The 19,521-nt window shown below is 40.7% G+C and overlaps 1 protein-coding gene across 2 annotated transcripts in view; it reads right to left on the bottom strand.

The window, feature by feature from the left end:
- Positions 1–19,521, bottom strand: part of UBTD2 (ubiquitin domain containing 2) — a 111,214-nt gene that overhangs the window by 67,100 nt on the left and 24,593 nt on the right. The window contains exons 1-2 of one of the 2 annotated variants that reach the window (XM_034779124.1): positions 13,582–13,626; positions 613–849 (exon numbers count right to left, since the gene is read on the bottom strand). In XM_034779124.1, the coding sequence (XP_034635015.1) occupies positions 613–787 (175 nt within the window). In that variant the 5' untranslated portion in view covers positions 788–849; positions 13,582–13,626. Of the gene's footprint in view, positions 1–612; positions 850–13,581; positions 13,627–19,521 lie in introns of those variants that run through there. The other variant, XM_034779123.1, reaches the window with a different exon arrangement.

Genomic DNA, 19,521 nt, shown 5'->3' on the forward strand with positions numbered 1-19,521 from the left:
AACTTCACAAGATGATCAAAAGTCAAACTACAGATTGAGTAGAAGTGAAAACACATGAAATAGGCACATCTGAGATCTCAAAGCAGTTTGCAAACACTACTAGGTGTTTTATATGTTGTTCTTCCCCAGTGAAGAATCAATTAAAACACCATGAAATCTGCCATATACAGTTATCCTATAGACCAGAAGACAAACATGATTGCCTAGAAGAGGTGGCTTTTAAAAGTACGATAAAGCTGTACTGGAAATCACATGTGGGTATTCTGAAGTAAACTCTTGAAACAGAGCGTGCCTTTGTATGTCATGCCCTTAGTGCAGGTGTTAATACACATTTTAAAACAGCATACATCTGAGACTCAGCTAACTAGAAAGATCTATATGTTGTCAGCGCCCTTTTGCATCCCAGCAAAATTCTGGTTTCTTCCAGCATCAATATGGTAAACAGAGAAAAAGATCACTTGATAATAACAGTCATATCAACAAACAAGGACTTCTAGGATATTGTGCGTCTCAAATTTATTCCCAGATGGTAAACTCTACTCACAAGCCTTCAATTCCCATTTACCCTGTTACTATTCTTGCTGAGGTTGTGTCCATCTCAGACAAACCTACCATGTGGTAGCGTTATGTTTGCACCATCAATGATTGCTTGTGCCAGTTCATGATCATTGCTCTCAAACGCATGTGCAGCAGCCTTGAGGGCATCCCAAATCTCCTTGCGGCCTTCAAAAGCTGGTGCTGTGTCCCAAAACTCATCTCTTTTACTGCGCAGCTGTCCATCTGTCATTGGGTAATCGCTTTTCCATTTTGGTTTCTCTTTTTTCAGGGGCTGATTACGACCTAAAGCAACTGTAGAAAAAGAGATAAACACACATTACTAAAGTCAACCTGATTATATTTTAGTTGTGAGCAGCTTCAGCTTTCTTCTGGAAACACCGGTCCACTGTAAGCTCTCCAAACCTGCACATATTCCCTACACTGCTCTATTTCCTTTTTCAAGGCTCTCTGGTCATTTCAAAGTCCCCCCGCCCCTTCAGGTTTCACTGTTCAATTTTTTCAGGGGTTTCCCTTCCACTCTCCAATTATACCTGCCTCTCTAAATGTCTAAAGATTCCCTGGGTGTCCTTGAACTTCTCTCCAAGCTCCCCTGGTAACGGTCTCTTCACTCCTTATGCCATCTGCTCCAGCCTGCATGATTTATTCATAAAACAATAGAAATCTTTCAGCATGCTACAGCAGCTATACACTGAGAGAAGCATATTAACTAGCAGCATCCTACTGTCACAGAGGCAATACTACATCAGGATCTTTCTTTTCTATTCTGCCAGCAATGAGTTCTGCACAAATTATGCTCCACTACTAAATGTAAGAGTTTTATAAAACAGAGTATTTTTTTATTGTCCCCTTTGTACATCTTATTTCCCTTTTTGCGTTTATTCAGCTTTTTAAAGTATTTATGACTCCAAGACTAAAATCTTAGTGCAGACACAGAAATCTCTAAAGAACATATTGTAACTTTACAAGCTTTCCAATAGTGGATACTTCATTTACATGAAATATTTGAGGATTTGCTTGACTTTAATTATAGCAATATTCGTTTAATGGAGAGACTGCTAAAAAGGAACTATAAAGGTTTTTGGGCATAATATTAGGCCTACTTGTTCAGTTTTTAAGCATTGTGAAGAACCACCCAATATGTAAGCATGTGCTGGTGATCAAAGAAATTATCACTTTGGGGTTTGGGAGCATTTGGCTCAGCAGAATCATCATTAAGATAACATTAAAGAACCCTGTTTATTTTGGAAGCCTAAAAGTTTCCCTCTCTTCCTAGGCACTCAGATACCACAATGATTCATGGAATCATAGGACTGGAAGGGACCTCGAGAGGTCATCTAGTCCAGCCCCCTGCATTCATGGCAGGACTATTATCTAGACCAGTGGTTTTCAAACTTTTTTTCTGGCGACTCAGTTGAAAAAATAACTGTTGATGCCCGCGACCCAACGAAGCTACGGATGAGGGATTTGGGGTGTGGGAAGGGCTCAGGGCTGGGACACAGGTTTGGGGTGCGGAGGTGAGGGCTGCTGGGTGGGGCCAGGAAGGAGGGGTTCAGGGTGTGGGAGGGGGTTGGGGTGTGGGCTTACCTCAGGTGGCTCCTGGTCAGCAGCACAGCAGGGGTACTAAGGCAAGCTTCCTGACTGTCCTGGCACCGCGGACTGCGCTGTGCCCTGGAAACGGCCAGCAGCAGGTCAGGCTCCGAGGCGGAGGTACACGAGCTCTGGAGCTCAGGGCAGGGGCAGCGTGTGGAGCCCAGTGGCTCCCCCACCTAGGCGCCGGACCTGCTGCTGGCTGCTTCTGGGGCGCAGCGCGGTGTCAGAACAGGTAGGGACTAGCCTGACTTAACCAGGCAGCACTGCTGACGGGACTTTTAACGGCCCGGTCGGCGGTGCTGATCAGAGCTGCCATGTCCCAGTGCCTTACATTCCACAACCTAGTACTGGTCACGACCCGCAGTTTGAAAACCACTGATCTAGACCATCCCTGACAGGTGTTTGTCTAACCTGCTCTTAAAAATCTCCAATGAAGGAGATTCCACTAACCTCCCTAGGCAATTTATCCCAGTGCTTAACCACCCTGACAGTTGGAAAGTTTTTCCTGATGTCCAACCTTTCCCTCCCTTGTTGCAATTTAAGCCCACTGCTTCTCATCCTATCCTCAGAGATTAAGAAGAACAATTTCTCTCCCTCCTCCTTGTAACAACCTTTTATTTACTTGAAAACTTATGTCCCCTCTCAGTCTTCTCTTTTCCAGTCTAAACAAACCCAATTTTTTCAATCTTCCCTCATAAGTCATGTTTTTAGACCTTTAATCATTTTTGTTGCTCTTCTCTGGACTTTCTCCAATTTGTCCACATCTTTCCCGAAATGTGGTGCCCAGAATTGGATACAATACTCCAGTTGAGACCTAATCAGCGCGGAGTACAGCGGAAGAATTACTTTTCATGTCTTTCTTACAACACTCCTGCTAATACATCCCAGAATGATGTTCAGGTTTTTTTTTTTTTTTTTTTCTCCTCTCCAGTGTTACGCTGTTGACTCATATTTAGCTTGTGGTCCACTATGACACCCAGGTCCCGTTCCACAGTACTCCTTCCTAGGCAGTCATTCCCCATTTTGTATGTGTGCAACTGATTGTTCCTTCTTAAGTGGAGTACTTTGCCTTTGACCTTATTGAATTTCATCCTATTTACTTCAGGCCATTTCTCCGGTTTGTCCAGATCATTCTGAATTATAATCCTATCTTCCAAAGCACTTGCAACCCCTCCCAGCTTGGCATCATTTGCAAACTTTGTAAGCGTACACTCTATGCCTTTATCTAAATCAATGATGAAGATATTGAACAGAACTGATCCCTGGGGGACCCCACTCGTTATGCCTGTCCAGCATGACTGTGAACCACTGATAACTACTCTCTGGGAAAAGTTTTCCAACCAGTTATTCACCCATCTTATAGTAGTTCCATCTAGGTTGCATTTCCCTAGTTTGTTTATGAGAAGGTCCTATGAGACAGTATCAAGAGGTTTACTAAAGTCAAGATATACCAAGTCTACCGCTTCCCCCCATCCACACGGATTATACCGTGTCAAAGAAAGCTATCAGGGTAGTTTGACATGATTTGTTCTTGACAAATCCAGGCTGATTGTTACTTATCACCTTACTATCTTCGAGGTGTTTGCAAATTGATTATTTGCTCCATTATCTTTCCAGGTACAGAAGTTAAGCTGACTGGTCTGTAATTCCCCGGGTTGTCCTTATTTCACTTTTTATAGATTGGCATTATATTTACCCTTTTACAGTATTTTGGAATCCCTCCCATCTTCCATGACTTTTCAAGATAATCTCTAATGGCTCAGCTATCTCCTCAGTCAGCTCCTTGAGTATTTGATTGGGACCACACAAATCCTTAGGACTAACTGGTTTTTTTTCTAAATATTTCATAAAATATATTAAAATTTTGGGACAACCCAAAAATTGTTTTGGGACTTTTCCCTTGTGTACAAACTGCACAACTGTGAAACCTGGTACTGATCTTGGATTTTTTTTTTTTTTTTTTGGTAAAACATCTTCTGAACCGTAGAGAGGGCAGGGGCATGATGGAAACGATCTTATGGGGGGGGGGGGAGCCTATATCAGTAAAAGTTTAATTTGAAAAAGTGGTATTTGAATCCATCACTAGCAGTAGCAGCCTTGTCAAAATGGGTCATTTCCCTTGACAGCAGTATGGGAAAGCAATGAAAAACAACAAGAACTCCTACCCTGGTCAAATACCAAGACTGAGTATGTAAGTTTAGTGTTTACATGGGAAACAAATGTCCTTCAGCCAAATGTAAGGATGTTTGTGGTTGAAACTAAATATTCTAGATGTGGGGCACAGACATATGATGGGTGAGGAATGCTGTATGCTTGTCTCCTCTAAGCAGTATTCTACACAAGTCTGTCAGTCAGTCTAGGAGACCAGCACATATAATGGTGGGAAGATTCCCTTGACATGTTCTTAGTGAAGGAACCTTTACATTTCCAGTACTGTGGAAGAATCACAAACATCACTGTCTGGTTAGGGAGGCAGTAAAAGACCTAATCTGTCACCCCACCTCTGCATTACAGAAGCCAAATTGCCTCTGATCAAGATAAGACACTGCAGCTGCTGTGCCACTGAGGTCCAGGGAATAGTTTCTGTTTAATAGAGCTGCTAATTATTAGTCTTTAAAAATCTCAAAGCACTGATAGAACAGGAGAAATGTTTATATTTAGTGTTCTACAAATCTACATTTACAAGGGGTGAGGTGAGTGACATTCCCTTCTTCCCACCCTTCTTCTGCTCATTTTGGCAAAGATTATGGCACAAGCAAAACAAAACCCATGTTCCTCTCAACTTTATTCCACATGTTTTAGATCTGCAATTTAAATCAGAATATTCTCCATAACCCCTCCCTTCACACACACAGCTACAATAAGCTACAATGAAGACATTTTTAACAGGGGACCCACTAAGGTTCTACTGTAGTGCAAACAACACGAACAATTTACCAGATTATGAAAGATTAGGAAAACATGAAATAATCTGACTCCCAATGGAATGAAATCAGAACTTTCCCTAAAACTTCAAACAAATTGAAAATCTTAGTTTCTGGTATCAGCTGTATTTTCAAGGAGTGGCTGTTTTATTCCAGGCATGTCCCTTCCTTCCTTAATTCCCATCCACCACAGATATTTCTATTACTCTTGATCAGTGAAAGCTAGATGCTACTTTAAAACCAAAAACACATGAAAATGGAATGTGCCTTCCATTGCTGGTAGAAGGCGGCAGCATATACATGAATTATCTTCCTTTATAAAAAAGGAGTGTTTAAATGGCTTTAGAAGATCGAATAGGATTATTTAGGAAGCCTAATTTACTCATTGTCTGTATGGGCACTGCAGAAAGACTTCTATATCCACACACATTCTTTAAAGAATGAAGAAATACACCCAAGGTTACTGGTAGTACAGTTATATAGTTTGACTTTACATAGCCAATATAATACCTCTTTTAAACATGAATTCAAAGTGACATTCATGTTTTAGGATCTGGGAATGTTAATTCGTTAAAATGAGATATTCACAAGAATTTCAGACAGCAAGGTGACATTTCATAATATATGTAGGCACAGCAAATGTTCTTCAGATTAAAGAAAAGCAGGGGAAATGTTTGAGTTGTGACTAAGTCAGATAACAATAAAACCAATGACCAACGAGAATGAAACCACCAGAAAACCAAAGCAGCTCAGTGCACAGGCTGTGTTGTCATTGCAAAACTGATATTTTTTCAGAAGTTTAATTGACCATATACATTTATTGCTTTTAGTTAACATGGGACTAGTGCCATTTGCTTTAAAAGTGCTGACTATCTACCAGATTTTAGACCAGCAAATGTAACTGTTTACAAAACAGACACTGAGTTTGCTGGCAAAGCCCAGATATTAATGTTCCAAGTCTTTGTTGAGCACATGCAGCTAAAAACTAACCGTGGCTCAGTCTGGAACAATGGTGACACATGCAGTTCAGACCAAATAGATGTGGGTGTTAGTTAGGCAGCAGATTCTGAAATGCTAAAAACAAGCTTGTTAAAACTTAAATTGTTTCCTGAAAAGTGGTTTGCAGACAATGTATGAAAATGTATCTCACCAGATAAACTTAAAAGACCAATGTAACGTGTCATTTTTAAACAAATGGTCAGAGCATCAGATTCTAAATGGAAAAGGAAAAGGCAGTTTGGATCAATGGATATTTGCTTTAACATTAGCTAGCCTAATCTTTGTTTGCATATAAACCCAACGAATGCTAATTTATCCCACAGGATCTTCTCCCTCCTCCCCCAAACATTAATTATGAAAGTGGGTTAGAGGCACTTCCTGCAACTCTTTAACAGTGCTTTTTCTGCAAATATGGAGTCTTTTTTGCAAACAATCCATCAGTGTATTACAGCACTGGAATAGGCAATCTATTCGCCACTCCTATGCTCACTTCAGTTTCCCCCCACTTTCCTTGGCCCCAAAACTGGTCTGCACTAGATGAGGAGGACAGCATGGAAGATCTGTTCTTTCTGCCTATTGTTACTGCCATTCTAGAACAATTTCGACCTGGCAAGATAGCCCAATCCTTCCTATGTGGGCAGAACAGTCATGATATAGCTAGAGACAAAGTGGTAAAGATCTTTTATTGGACCAACTTCTGTTGGCAAAAGAGACAGAGACAAGCTTTTGAGCTACACAGAGCTCACTGGTCTCTGTCTTTTCCACCAATAGAAGTTGGTCTAATAAAAAGATTCTCTCACCCACTCTTGTCTCTCATATCCTAGGACCAATACAGCTACCATAACACAGTAAACAACATGATCTAGCCAGTGATTATTATTTTCACAGTTTATTTCATTTTTATGTTGAAGTTAGGTCTGGTTAAAGGTGTCAAACAGGGAGACTGAAGTCTAGCAGTAAATGTGACTGGGTTTCAATATATCGAACAGATTGTCTATTTCTGCGTCTTACTTTAAAAAGTTTGTCCATCCCTAACATAAGTTCAGGGTGAAAAGGTCAATGTCAAATTTACAAGTATTGGTCAAGATACAGGCTGCTGCACAAAGACATTTATAAAGTCAATGTATTATTTGTGTAGCACTACAGTTTCAAGGATGAAAGGTCCTCTTCCCTCGGCTATCTCTCCCTCTCCCCCAGAGACCCCTTGTCACAGAAGCCTTCTTTCAGTGGAGGCTGACCAGATGGGACTCCTCTTCAGCCCTGTCAATGCTGTTCCTAGAACGGTGTGAGGAGTCACTGGAAACACATGAAAAGTGTTCCTTACCCTCCGGGGATTAGCCTAGTCTCTCTTCTGTAATTCCATTTCAAGATGCACCCCTCCCACAAGAATCAAACCCAGGTTTCATGTTGTAATTAGAGCATGAATCACAGGGCCCCTGAGAACCACCCCCCACTACTCTCACACATTCCACACAGACAATTATTAAGGCCACAAAAGTCTCATTTAGGACATTTTCCTAATAGAAAATCCATCAAAACTTATTGTCTTTTCTAGCTAATTACCCGGAGTGCTGTGAATTTCCCAGGTTCAGAAAACAGCATGAGGTGAAAAACAGCAAGATAGATGCTGGGGAATCTAGATTGCTGACTCGTGGGGGGTGCAAGTAAAGATTTATAGTAGGTACATCTGACAATTGCAGATGTGAAATGTTAATCTCTTCCTCCAAGTCTTCTGGCTAAAAACTCATACAACTACTATAATATTCTCTTCCACATCAGCATGCGCGCACACAAAACCAAAAACATGAATCCTTCTCAACAAAAAATAGTTTTTCAAGTACAAATATTAAACCTTTGGACCCAAAGAAAATGATCTCCATCATGAATACACTAAAAGCATATGCATCAGACAAACAGTCCCAGAAGTCAGATTCACCACCACAGAACAAATATGTGGTCCATCTAGTTTGCTTTATATTTTGAACAGTGGCGGATCCTTCAGCTTCTGACAAGTTATGGAATCTTATTTTTCAGGAGGACAAACTGTTTCCAGCCCTCTGCAGACTATCATGAAATTTTTTTCCTCACTGTCATCAATTTGACTTATTCAGTATAGCTCTCTGCACTATCAACTAAGGACTTTTTAACAAATCCATCCAGACTAAAGCCCAAAATAGTCACCTCTGTTTCTTAAGTGAATTTCACAAATTATATGAGTAAAGTTGTTTCATTTTATTAGGATCATGCTTGCTAAGTCAATTTCAATGTGATCTAGTAATTCTCCTATTGTGAGACCAGATAAGGGGAAGCAACCGATTAATCTTGACCCCCCCCCAAAAAAGTTTCATTTTGAATACTGTAATCCCATTATCAATGACAGAAATTCAACTCAAACTTCCAACTTTACTTATAGAGCACCAGAGTTGTGAGACACCTTACAATCAAATAAGATAATGTCTCTGCCCCAAGAATTTACTGTTCAATCAAATCATGAAAACAGACTATTTAAGAAAAGAGAAGCAATTTTTCAGTGGAGGGATATATGCAAAATATATTGATTTTCATCATTAGAAGCAGCACAAGTAGCCGACCCTTAGTTAAGGGCTGCCCAACACATTCCATACCACCATCCCGTTTTCAATTGCTTATAATTTTGCCAAATTTTAACCAGCTGGGCTCAAATTTTCCATGCTCAGTGTCTACCTCTGGCTGATTTTTTCCAGAACATTTCAGCAGAAATATTTTGGTAATTTCTTAGAATAAGGTTAGGGAAAAACATTTTTTGCCCACACTAAAATATTCTTGAAACTGTTCACCGAGAAGCTCTAGTCTAGTGACTCCTTTCTTTGCAACAGGAACTTGAAATTTGATAAGGGAGGATGGCTGCCCTGGTGTCACATGCCTTTTGCTGTTCTCCTGAAAAAACACCCATTTTTTCCACGTTGCTTTTTTAAAAACCTAGAAAATTACAAACAAAACCCACATTAAAAGAACATTAAGGTTTCAAAGTCAAACACTTATCGGTTAGGAAATGCCAGAAGTAGTCTGGGGCCCTTGTGTGCATGAATTAGGATAGTCTCTAATTATTTGAGGACATTAATTTTTTCTATAAGACCCTTTCCTTTGTCCTGTTCACTGATTGGACAATCCTCACTGAATGGATAGCTATTCAATATATCTTTTGATCCTCAACACTATGTAGGTGTGCTATTAACTTCACATCATTAGACCCTATACTGAATAAAAGTTGGTAATTTTCTCCTGGCTTTTGCTGTGAAGCTCAGATAGTAGTATCTTAATTCTTTACAAATATTAATGAATTTATCTTCACACCACCTCCATGAGGTGAGGCTGTACTATCCCTATTTTATACCTGGGGAATAGATGCACAGAGATTAAAGCCAAAATTGACAAGTGTCAAATATTTTGGATGTCCAATCTGAGAAGCACATGACCCAATTTTTCACACAGAACTTGGCATTTTATTACAGTTACCATATAGCAACTGTGAAAAAACGGGACAGAGGGTAGGGAATAATAGGCACCTATATAAGAAAAAGTCCCCCAAAATGGGACTGTCCCTTTAAAAACGAGACATCTGGTCATGCTACATTTTATTGCACATTACACGTTCAAAGCAAATCTCCCACTGACCTCACTTGTAGTTGAGAGCGCTTAGCAATTCTACAAATCAGACTGCAGAGGTCTTGAGCTGGGTACCCGGAAAATGAATTTTTTGATTTAGGTGACTTGCCCAGAACCATATAAAACTCTGACAGAGGCAGGGATAGAATCAATTCCCAGGGTGGCATTCAACTGCCTTACCTATGAGACCATCCTTTTCCTTCCTGCAGTCCCCTGCCTCATTCACTACACCCCTTCCAACTTCTGGAACAACTTAGGCAGGGGTCATACAAACAGATTCATTCAATACCCAATACCCTACTATTCACTCCCATGTATCCCGTGCACTGAATTAAATAAAAATCCTGGCATTTTGTAACTTCAGTGCTTTACTTCACAAAGTCAAAATTATTTTATGTTTCCCCCCTTGGGCACAATATATACTTCAAGGAACGTCAATGGAGGCTTCATAGAAGCAGTATGTTAAGGCGGGATATGTATGAAAAGGTGGGCGGGGGGGAGGTGACACAGGGACAAACGGTTACAACAGTTGGGAGAGGGCAGGGGTTTGAAGCAGCATTTTGGACGGACTGGTGGGGAGAAGCAGGAAGACCCCAACAGAAGAACATTACAGTTGTTAAGATAGACGATGACCAAGAAACACAAGGATATAAGCAATTGAAATCAGAAGGAGGGGGACAGATTTTAATCAGTGTTCTAGAGGAAGGGACAAGATCCAGTGACTGCCTGGCTGTATAGAAGAGAGTGGAATACATTTGTAAAGCTGGATTTCATGGCAGGGAAACCTACTGACCTTGATAGCAATGGAGAATGAAACTAGTGGGGAGGGTTTGGCAGAGAAAACTAAGTTCAGTTGCTTATACTTGGGTGTGTACAGTTTAACTGGTAAAATAATCACTGCATCCTCTCTGGGGATAAGTAGGTTGAAAGACAGAAGAGAATATTAGCTTCAAGAAGAGATAGGTCAGAACAGGCTAACTTTGCATTAAATACAAATCTGAAACAATTATGAATATAAATAATGATCAAGAATGTTATTTGAACACAAAATTCTCTTGCTGTTAAATTGAGGAGCAATTACCAACTCAAAGTCCTTTTAGAAAACTGAATTTATTATTCCTAAATTTCAACAAGAAATAACCTCAAAGAAATTTTTTCTTTGCCATTGAATAGAGTTGGAATAAAGAGACTTATTTTAGAAAGTATTTGTGCCCCATTTTCCCCTTACATATTTTGTAAGATTTGATATATTATCTGGGCTACTATTAATCCTGCCCATTTTCTCATATTATCCAGTTTTAACACTACTACTAAATGAATTACACTACTGTGGTTGAAAAAAATACTAAGACTCACCATAGAAATTTGCTACACAAGAATAAAAGAATTGAGAAATGCAAAGATTTCCCCCCCTACATTAGAGGGTGACCAGGTGTCCGGTTTTCGACCGGAACACCTGGTCAAAAAGGGATCCTGGCAGCTCCAGTCAGTACCACTGACTGGGCTGTTGACTGCCTGGCTGACAGCGCTGGGCAACGGGGCTAGCAGGCTCCCTGCTAGCCTCCGCATCGCGCGGTTCGTGAGAAGCAGCTGGCATGTCCCTCTTCTGGCTCCTATGCCTAAGGCAGGAGAGGGGAACCTATGGTCCGTGGGCTATTTCTGTGGTTAATTTCATCCAGCCACAAGTGCCAGCTTTCCCCACTGCACGAGTAAGACATGACCCTCCACGCCCACACCCCTGGGGCTGGAGCCGCGAGTGCCTGCTGTGGGTCTATGGCCCGTAACAAAAAAAAGGTTCCCCACCCCAGAGCCCGCACCTCCAGCCGGAGTTTCACTCCCATCTCCATACCCCAACCCCAGCACTGAGCCCCTTCCCACCCTCCGAACCCCTCAGTCCCAGCCTGGAGCCCCCTCCTGCACCCCAAACCCCTCATCCCTGGCCCCACCCCAGAGCCCGCACCCCCAGCCAGAGCCCATACCCCCTCTCGCATCCCAACCCACTGCCTCAGCCTGAAGCCCCCTCCTGAACTCTGAACTCCTCATTTCTGGCCCCACCCTGGGGTCTGCACCCCCAGTCAGAGCCCTCACATCCTCCCACACCCCAGCCCCCTGAGCCAGCCCGGTGAAAATGAGAGAGTGAGTGAGGGTGGGGAGAGTGAGTGAGTGACAGAGGGAGGGGGGGATGGAGTGAGCAATAGAGGGAGGGGGATAGAGCGAGCAGGGGCGGGGCCTTGGAGAAGGGGTGAGGCATGGGTGGGGCTACTGAGGAGTGGGGTCAGGGTGTTCGGTTTTGTGTGAGTAGAAAATTGGCAACCTTACTACATTAGGTCAACAGCTTAAATACTTGAGGGGATAATATACAGAGAAAAATCTCACAGAAGTGGAGAACTGGCTGAAAACCTCAGCTGTTCATTTATTCTAACATTAGTTGCCTTTTTTTTTTTTAAGGACTGAATTGTTGTAAACAACTACAGTGTTTAGGGTGGAAGATGTAAACTGGACACCACTGAAACACTCTCAGTATTAACAGTTCTAATGAATTCTTGTTTTTACTGAGGGCCGAGAGTTACTATGCAAGATCAACAGTAGATAGCCTACGGGTACATTTACACTGAAAAATCACAGCTGGTAGTTGACTTGAGTTCGCAGGGCTCGGGCAAAGGGACTGTTTATTGTGGTATAGACTGAGCTCTGGGACCCTCCCACCTCACAGGGTCTTAGATCCCGGACCTGAATGTCTATTCCACAATTAAACAGCCCCTTAGCCCAAGCCCTGCGAGCCTGAGTCAGCTGGCGCAAGCCAGCCGCAGGTTTTTAATTGCAGTATAGACATACCCTATGAGGCTCAATGAGGTGTTCTCTTCCCGAAGGATCCCTGGGAGGAGAAAACATATGCACATACCAAGAGACTTTCTACTGAGGTCACTATGTTTCAAATATTATATTGACTCGTGGACTGGCAAGTATATGAATTTAGATGCTAAATATACGTCTGAGTGTGTGGCGGCTGGGTGGGCAAGGGACCAAAGAAGGTAAGCAAGATGGCATTCTCTGATGGTAGCTGGAGTGATCCATTCCAATTAATTTGCAATAAAACTTAAGGCACACAGTATAAAGACAAATAACAAGATGGGATGAGTTGTAAAAGTGAGTATGCCAGGAAATGAAATCACAGAGTGAAATGTTTCAGAGTAATAAACCTCACAAAGGGGAACCACACACAACAAGCTCAGCAAGTACCAGAAATGATTTGTTTTTTTTTAAAGCAAGTCAATGAGACAGACACAGTGGAAGACAATGGACTGTGTATTTGAATCAAGGCTTGCACTCCCTACAAGATTAGACTGCCAGACATTGCATGTACCCGTGTTAAATGATGTGCGCATTCTTCACAGAGGAGGGAAATCAATCATCTGTGGCATCCTTATGCAGTCAGCCAGCACGGCAAATGGCACTGTGCAATCAGAAAGACAGCTGCTCACCTGTTCTCAGAACTGGGGCACAAAGACGGGCAAGCATTGCTATGGAAGTAGGAGGGAAGGATAAGGAATCTCAGTGTTTATCTGGACTTTTCCCCCTTAAAGGTACATTGACTGTATGATAGATCAGTTGTTGCTAGTTGGTGAAAAAAAAAAAAGTAAAGTAGATTGGTAATTATTAGCAGCTGAACACAACTAAAAGTCAAATAAGCATGCACCCCTTTCCTCCTCTCCATTCCTCCTTTCTACACACAAGGCTATAAATCACTGCATAATCAGTTTGAAGGTTTATTTCAGAGCTTGAGAAATAATGCACAAGGGAAGAGGAGGGTGCATAAAAGTGTGGTGACAAAGAGGAAATTGACTCAAGAGTTACCAGTAATTACATTTTATTCTTCATCCTTCACCACCACTAGAGTCTCCTTGTGAAGATCTGCCAAAGAAATAAGGCAGCAAGTGAGGGGTATAGACCATGAAAAGCTGCTTGTAATATTGGACTCACATTTGGAGGCAATATCAATTTTATAACAAGAAAGCCCACCTCCCAAGAGGAAGCAAGACAGCTATCCATAAAAATTGTAAGGGTCGGTCCCTCTGTATCATCTATCCATCCAGATTTTTATGACAACAATAATGTTTGTGGATCCAAGACATCACAAAAGTAAGTGCTCAGCAGTTAAAGACAAATAACGTGAACTTTATAAATGCCCTGAATCAATTTATTACAACAGGCCAATAAAAAAATATCAAAGGGCACAAGTCTCCACGATTCTATGACTCAAATCAAGGGAGGAGCTCGAAAGCCAAGGAGCTTGGATAGAAACTATTGAATTAGTATCGGGAAATACCAATACCATGTTTTCCAGGGGGTGAGTCTACTTATTATTAATTTGTAAATTTAAGTTTAAAAAGTATTAGGTTTTTTTCCAGGCCTGCCTGCTTGGCTGCCTGCCTAATGGCAGCACAACGAACAAGACATCTCTAATCTTCTTAACAGAACTCGCAATACAAAGTTCAACTCCTTTCTTCTGAAAGATTGAAACTGTTAGGGAGTGGGACATCTTGCAGACTCACTACATCAAGTTCAGGGTTGACACCCAACTCCTCTGCTCCTTAGTCTTACAAACAGCTCCCAATGTATCAGGCATGTTCTCAGCCATGATGGAGAAGAGGATACACCTATGATGCTCCAGCATCCTCATCAGCAATGAAGGAACCATATTAAACTTGTAAGAAACCCTTGCTTTCCCAGCTATATTGTCTGTGTAGCAACACTAGTCTGTACGGATACACTATTTTCCGCATTTCTTCAACCAGCTGCACCAGTGCTATGGTGCAAGCGCCATGACAGATTGGGTGTAGGCATTTTCAGCTGTCATTTAATACTACCTACACTAGAGCTTATAAAGTTGCTACCACTGGTAGCACGTGCTAGAGACACTGGGAAAATGCTACAGCAGACAAAGCCTTTGAGGAATGCTAGGACAGACCAAGAGTCAGCCCAGGATAAAGACATGTAGCAGAAGCCTCAAAATTGAACCACTTAAAATCCTGAAGTGGAAGTCTTCTTTTGAGGTCAATAGCAATCACATGCTCCTATTGAATGTAATTACCACCACTGTTTGTGCTAGACAGCAAAATGCACATTTTTACTTCTGGAGAGCTAGATTTAAATTTAGGATCAGTTCTGGAGAGCTGGATTTAAATTTAGGACCACAGCTGAAAAATAAATATGCTGGCATAAATGCAGGTTCTTTCAAGGGGGAAAACACCCCACAGTACCTAGGACAATTCATTCAGTATAATTAGTAACCTCTTCAGGAATGCAAGAGAAAGCTTGCCTGGAGGTTACTTAAAAACTATGTATTGCTTTCAGTCTCTCGCCAAGAATGTAATTCAGCAGTTTCATCAAGAAAACATTTTTTTAAAAACAGCATTAAATGCCTTTTATATTTTCTCATGGATGCAGTTAATAGAGAAGCGTTAGATGTATCAGATGGAGTTGCAGAGACACAGTTCCACTGACAATTATGCTACTGCCTGCTTGCCATTCAAAGCCAACAGCATAAACTGGACTTCATCTGCTAGTTCAGATAGTGTAGTTTTGAAGTCATGAATCAGACCATCCGCTTCCTGTTGCAAATGAATGCCATCCTGGCCCAGGATTTTAATTGTTGCACAACCATCATTTTTATGGGGTACAAGGGAAAGGATTTAAAGAAAAAATAATTGACATTTACTGGGAGCTGAAATAAAACGTATATCTCGTTAAAAATAACTTACAATTCAAGATGTTCAAAGTGTTTCCCCTGCATGGAAATGCTAACAACCACCAATTTGTGTGTTTGCAGCAAGATCAAAATAAGATTAAACTAAGCTGGAAGTCTTATAAAGAAAGCTTTGCTTTTATGTTGACCTAAGCTTATAATGGCAGCATAATGGTTGAGCAACCAGCTATCTCAGATTCTCAAACACACCACAGAAGGTCAACAGGAATTCAATGAAGTGATAGGCAGGGACATCTGTTGTACATCAGATCTATATTTTGCCACAAATTGAGTGGTTATAATATCCAGCACACTGTGCAGACACCTTTTCCATTTTAAAAAGGAAAGCAATATACTGTTATAAATAGAAGAGTGCATTTAGCTAAATATTTTTTCTTTTAAAGAAATGCCACTGACTTTCCCATGTAATTCAAGTACTCATGCCTGAAGCCAGTACACAAGGACACCAATACAATATATATATATAACGTAGGTATGAGACAACTTTTAAAGACTGAAGACTGCTTAAAGTTTCATAAAGATGACTCCTTAGACCAAAACCACCAAAATAAACCCAAACCTTTATAATCTTCAGGTCTCTTTTCCATGAAAATCAGGAGGCGGGGGGTAGGGAGAGAAGGTAGGGGTAAAAGGCAAGGTGGGGAGTCAAGTGACCCATTCACAGAGAACATCCTGCTGGCAGATCCATTTCTCATACTGAAGGGACTCCAGCGTAAGTGCCTCTGCTGATCTAAACCGTGGCAGGATGGCAGAGACTCTTAGCTAACCAGCTTCCAAACAATGTAGGGCTTTATAGGTCAATGCTGATGTCTTGAATTCTAGATGGAAAGCTCTTTTCAGTAAGCACTGATCCAACAGTACTAACATAATGTGCTCCTGATGTGAAATTGCTTAATAAAAGCTGTTGATTCCGCACTAGCTTCAGTTTCCTACTGATCTCAATATGCAGCACCATGCAGAGCACATTATAGTAATATTGGTAACTTTTCATAGAAGTATGACATTTACACTGGACAAACATATAGTGATATGATACGAATCACAAGACCAAGTTCCCTATTTCCTGCATTTAAAGAACGTGACGTTCTAGCTCAAGTATTCATTGCGAAGCCACTAACATTTTTAGCATGAGAGAGGCATGAGTTCCAGAAAGAAATGCACAAAAAATAAACTTGCAAACCTCAAAGCTAACAATTGTTTTATGATGGGAAATGATGAAGTTGGGTAACTTCAGTTAATGCCACACCTTGAGTTTATCCTACAGGCATAATTATTAGCAGGGATCAAGTCTCACATCAGCCAATTAACTAAATGCAGTTAATAGCCTGCTTCAGCTACTTAAGCTCATCAGTTAATTAAAAGATTGGAAAAAGCTTGAACTAAGGTTTCGACCTGACAAATTCACTATGCGGTATCTTTAATGATTTAGTTTTATAGCTGGAAATTAAGATCCACTCATACCTTACAGGAAACTGAAAAACAATTGCTCAGTTGAAAGTAAGTGTGCTTATTTATCTCTTCTCTTGTGCCTTAAGCCGGACATCTGACTGAAATTCTATGTTTCTAGGCATTAACAGAGTCCTTGCCCCGTTTTGCAAGCCAGTATTCATTATTTAATTACTGTTTCATGCTCAGTTAAATCACTAATAGAAATAATTTGTACATGCTTCTGGCTTTTTTCATAGACATTTGTCTATGAGAAAACAGCAAACTACTCAAACTGCTCAAACCTACTTCTCTCGTTTTTCTTAACGCTATGCCCCTGTAATTTCTGAAAAACATTTCTGTCACTGTGAGATCAGCACAGCAGCTGTGTGTGCATGCAACTATGCTGATCACTGTGGTAACAAAAAAGACTGCATATAGAATGTATAGTGACAGGAAAACGTATTCCCTACACCCCTCAAATGTCAGATTTCTTTCTGTGAAATAATCCCTCACCCATCTCCCAACGGTGGGCAGTAGAGTCTCTCCAATTTTACTTATCAACAAAGGCCCTGTAATATAGAGCCTTGGCACAACAGGGAATTAGGGACAGAAAGCCAACTCTAGCACTGACCTTGAGTATTATCAGTTTAAGATGCTAAATGCTAATAGATTATGGCACTGCAATATCACTCAAAGCTCCACTCAGGATTGGGAACCTAAATGTCTATAGTCATGGAGCCTGTCCTGTAGGAGTACTTTTCTTCCCTACAATATTGAACACCACCTTTTTGACACTCCTTTCCTGAGGAAGGTGGAATTTAAATTCAAACACTTAAATTTCTTCTTCTTTTAAAATTACTATATAGGAAAAAAGTCACTTTAAAAAAACAAGTTGTAGTTGACACTAACTAATGAGTGTAAATATAGAAGTTCATTAGCCTCGCTATTGTGTCTCCAAGTAGTTCAGATAGCAAGATACAAAGAGAACATTTATGATTTTATTTTAACCTTCACAAATTGAGGAGTGCTCACAAATGAAACTGCTACAAAGTTGATCTCCATAATAAAATGATTGCTTAAATCAAAGATAATGATATAGGGAAGGAAGGGAGAGACAGGTCAGCAGTTTGCTTCATTCTCCTTGTCAAACATTTCTGGACTAGATATCCAACTAATAAGCCTGAAACTTTATACTTGGGTATGCATTGTTTGGCCAGAGTTAACTCCAGGTAAATATCAAGTTGACCAACACCATCCTGCAACAATCACATCCACGGAGAGAAAAATGAGAAAACAGCAAACTAGTTTAAACATTTTTTTTTTTAGTAAAAATAAACTCCCACCTGCTGTTCTGGCCTGTTACTCTACAATAAAATCTGACATCTAACAGAAGAGTAACCTCAGTAATTGAAGTGTTCCAGGTGTGGGTGAAAGGGTAAAGAGGAATAAAGAGGTCAGCTGCCAATGCTCTCAATCATCTCAGCTCAGAGTGCTATGGAACCATCAGTAGTGTACTTGGTATCAAATTTCAAATAACTTCTACTACTGGTTTGCTTTGCTATTAATGCGTAGGATGATAGAGGATACTTGAAAATATATTTAGGAAGGTCTGTTTAAGTTCTGGTAGAACTCCAAAGCTTCCAAGAGTTGCAAGACAAGCCTGTCTATTTTTGGTTTCTGACCCATCTGTAGCATGCAAGCTTTGCTTATCAAAATGATGTTGGTGCTAGCCAGTGAAAACCACAGATACTAGAACCTGATTGGAGTTGACCTGGGTTACAATAATTGCAATGGGCAGTAAATTTGAAAGCAGATTTCAAGAGTCAAAGAAAAATTGAACAACAGACAACACTATTCTAACTGAGAACATTGGGAACACGGAGACAAATCAAACTGACTGGGAAGACATGTTTAGGGTGACCAGATGTCCTGATTTTATAGGGACAGTCCCGTTATTTGGGGCTTTGTCTTGTATAGGCACCTACTACCCCCACCGCCTGTCCCAATTTTTCACACTTGCTATCTGGTCACCTTAACTGTGTTGAAATTGAGAATTATCATGCTGTTAGGGGTTTCTGACAGCAGGGTGACAGGACAGAGATTATACCCTGCTACAATAAAAGTAAAGTGCTAAGGATAGATAATTTAAAATTTATTCTACAATGTGTTATGTGGGACTGTACACCAGAGAAGGCCAGACTGACCCATGAGGTATGCTACTTTGATATCCAATATATCCTCTTCAGACTATATTCTGCGCTGCCAGGATGACAATCACTAATTTGTCTATCATCTAATTTCCATGGATCATGGAATATAAAGATCTTGGAACAACAACAAAATGCGCCAGAGTTCAGTTTTCACGGTTAAAACTTACTTTGAAATTGCATCTCATATTTGCAACTTGAAATGACAACAAAGACTTTTAGGCACAGAATAAGCATCATGTTATACAGCCAGAGGATTCACCAGATAGGTATTTACAGATGACACAGAGCAACAAACTGTAGGTATATGAGAAGAAATTACTTCAGGTAACTAGGCTTTTGCAATCAGCACATAGGACTTGCTTTCCCTTTCTCACTTTCCTAAAAGGGTTTGCCACTGAGT

Source organism: Trachemys scripta, chromosome 8 (assembly GCF_013100865.1).
Source record: "Trachemys scripta elegans isolate TJP31775 chromosome 8, CAS_Tse_1.0, whole genome shotgun sequence".
Taxonomy (NCBI): Eukaryota; Metazoa; Chordata; order Testudines; family Emydidae; genus Trachemys; species Trachemys scripta.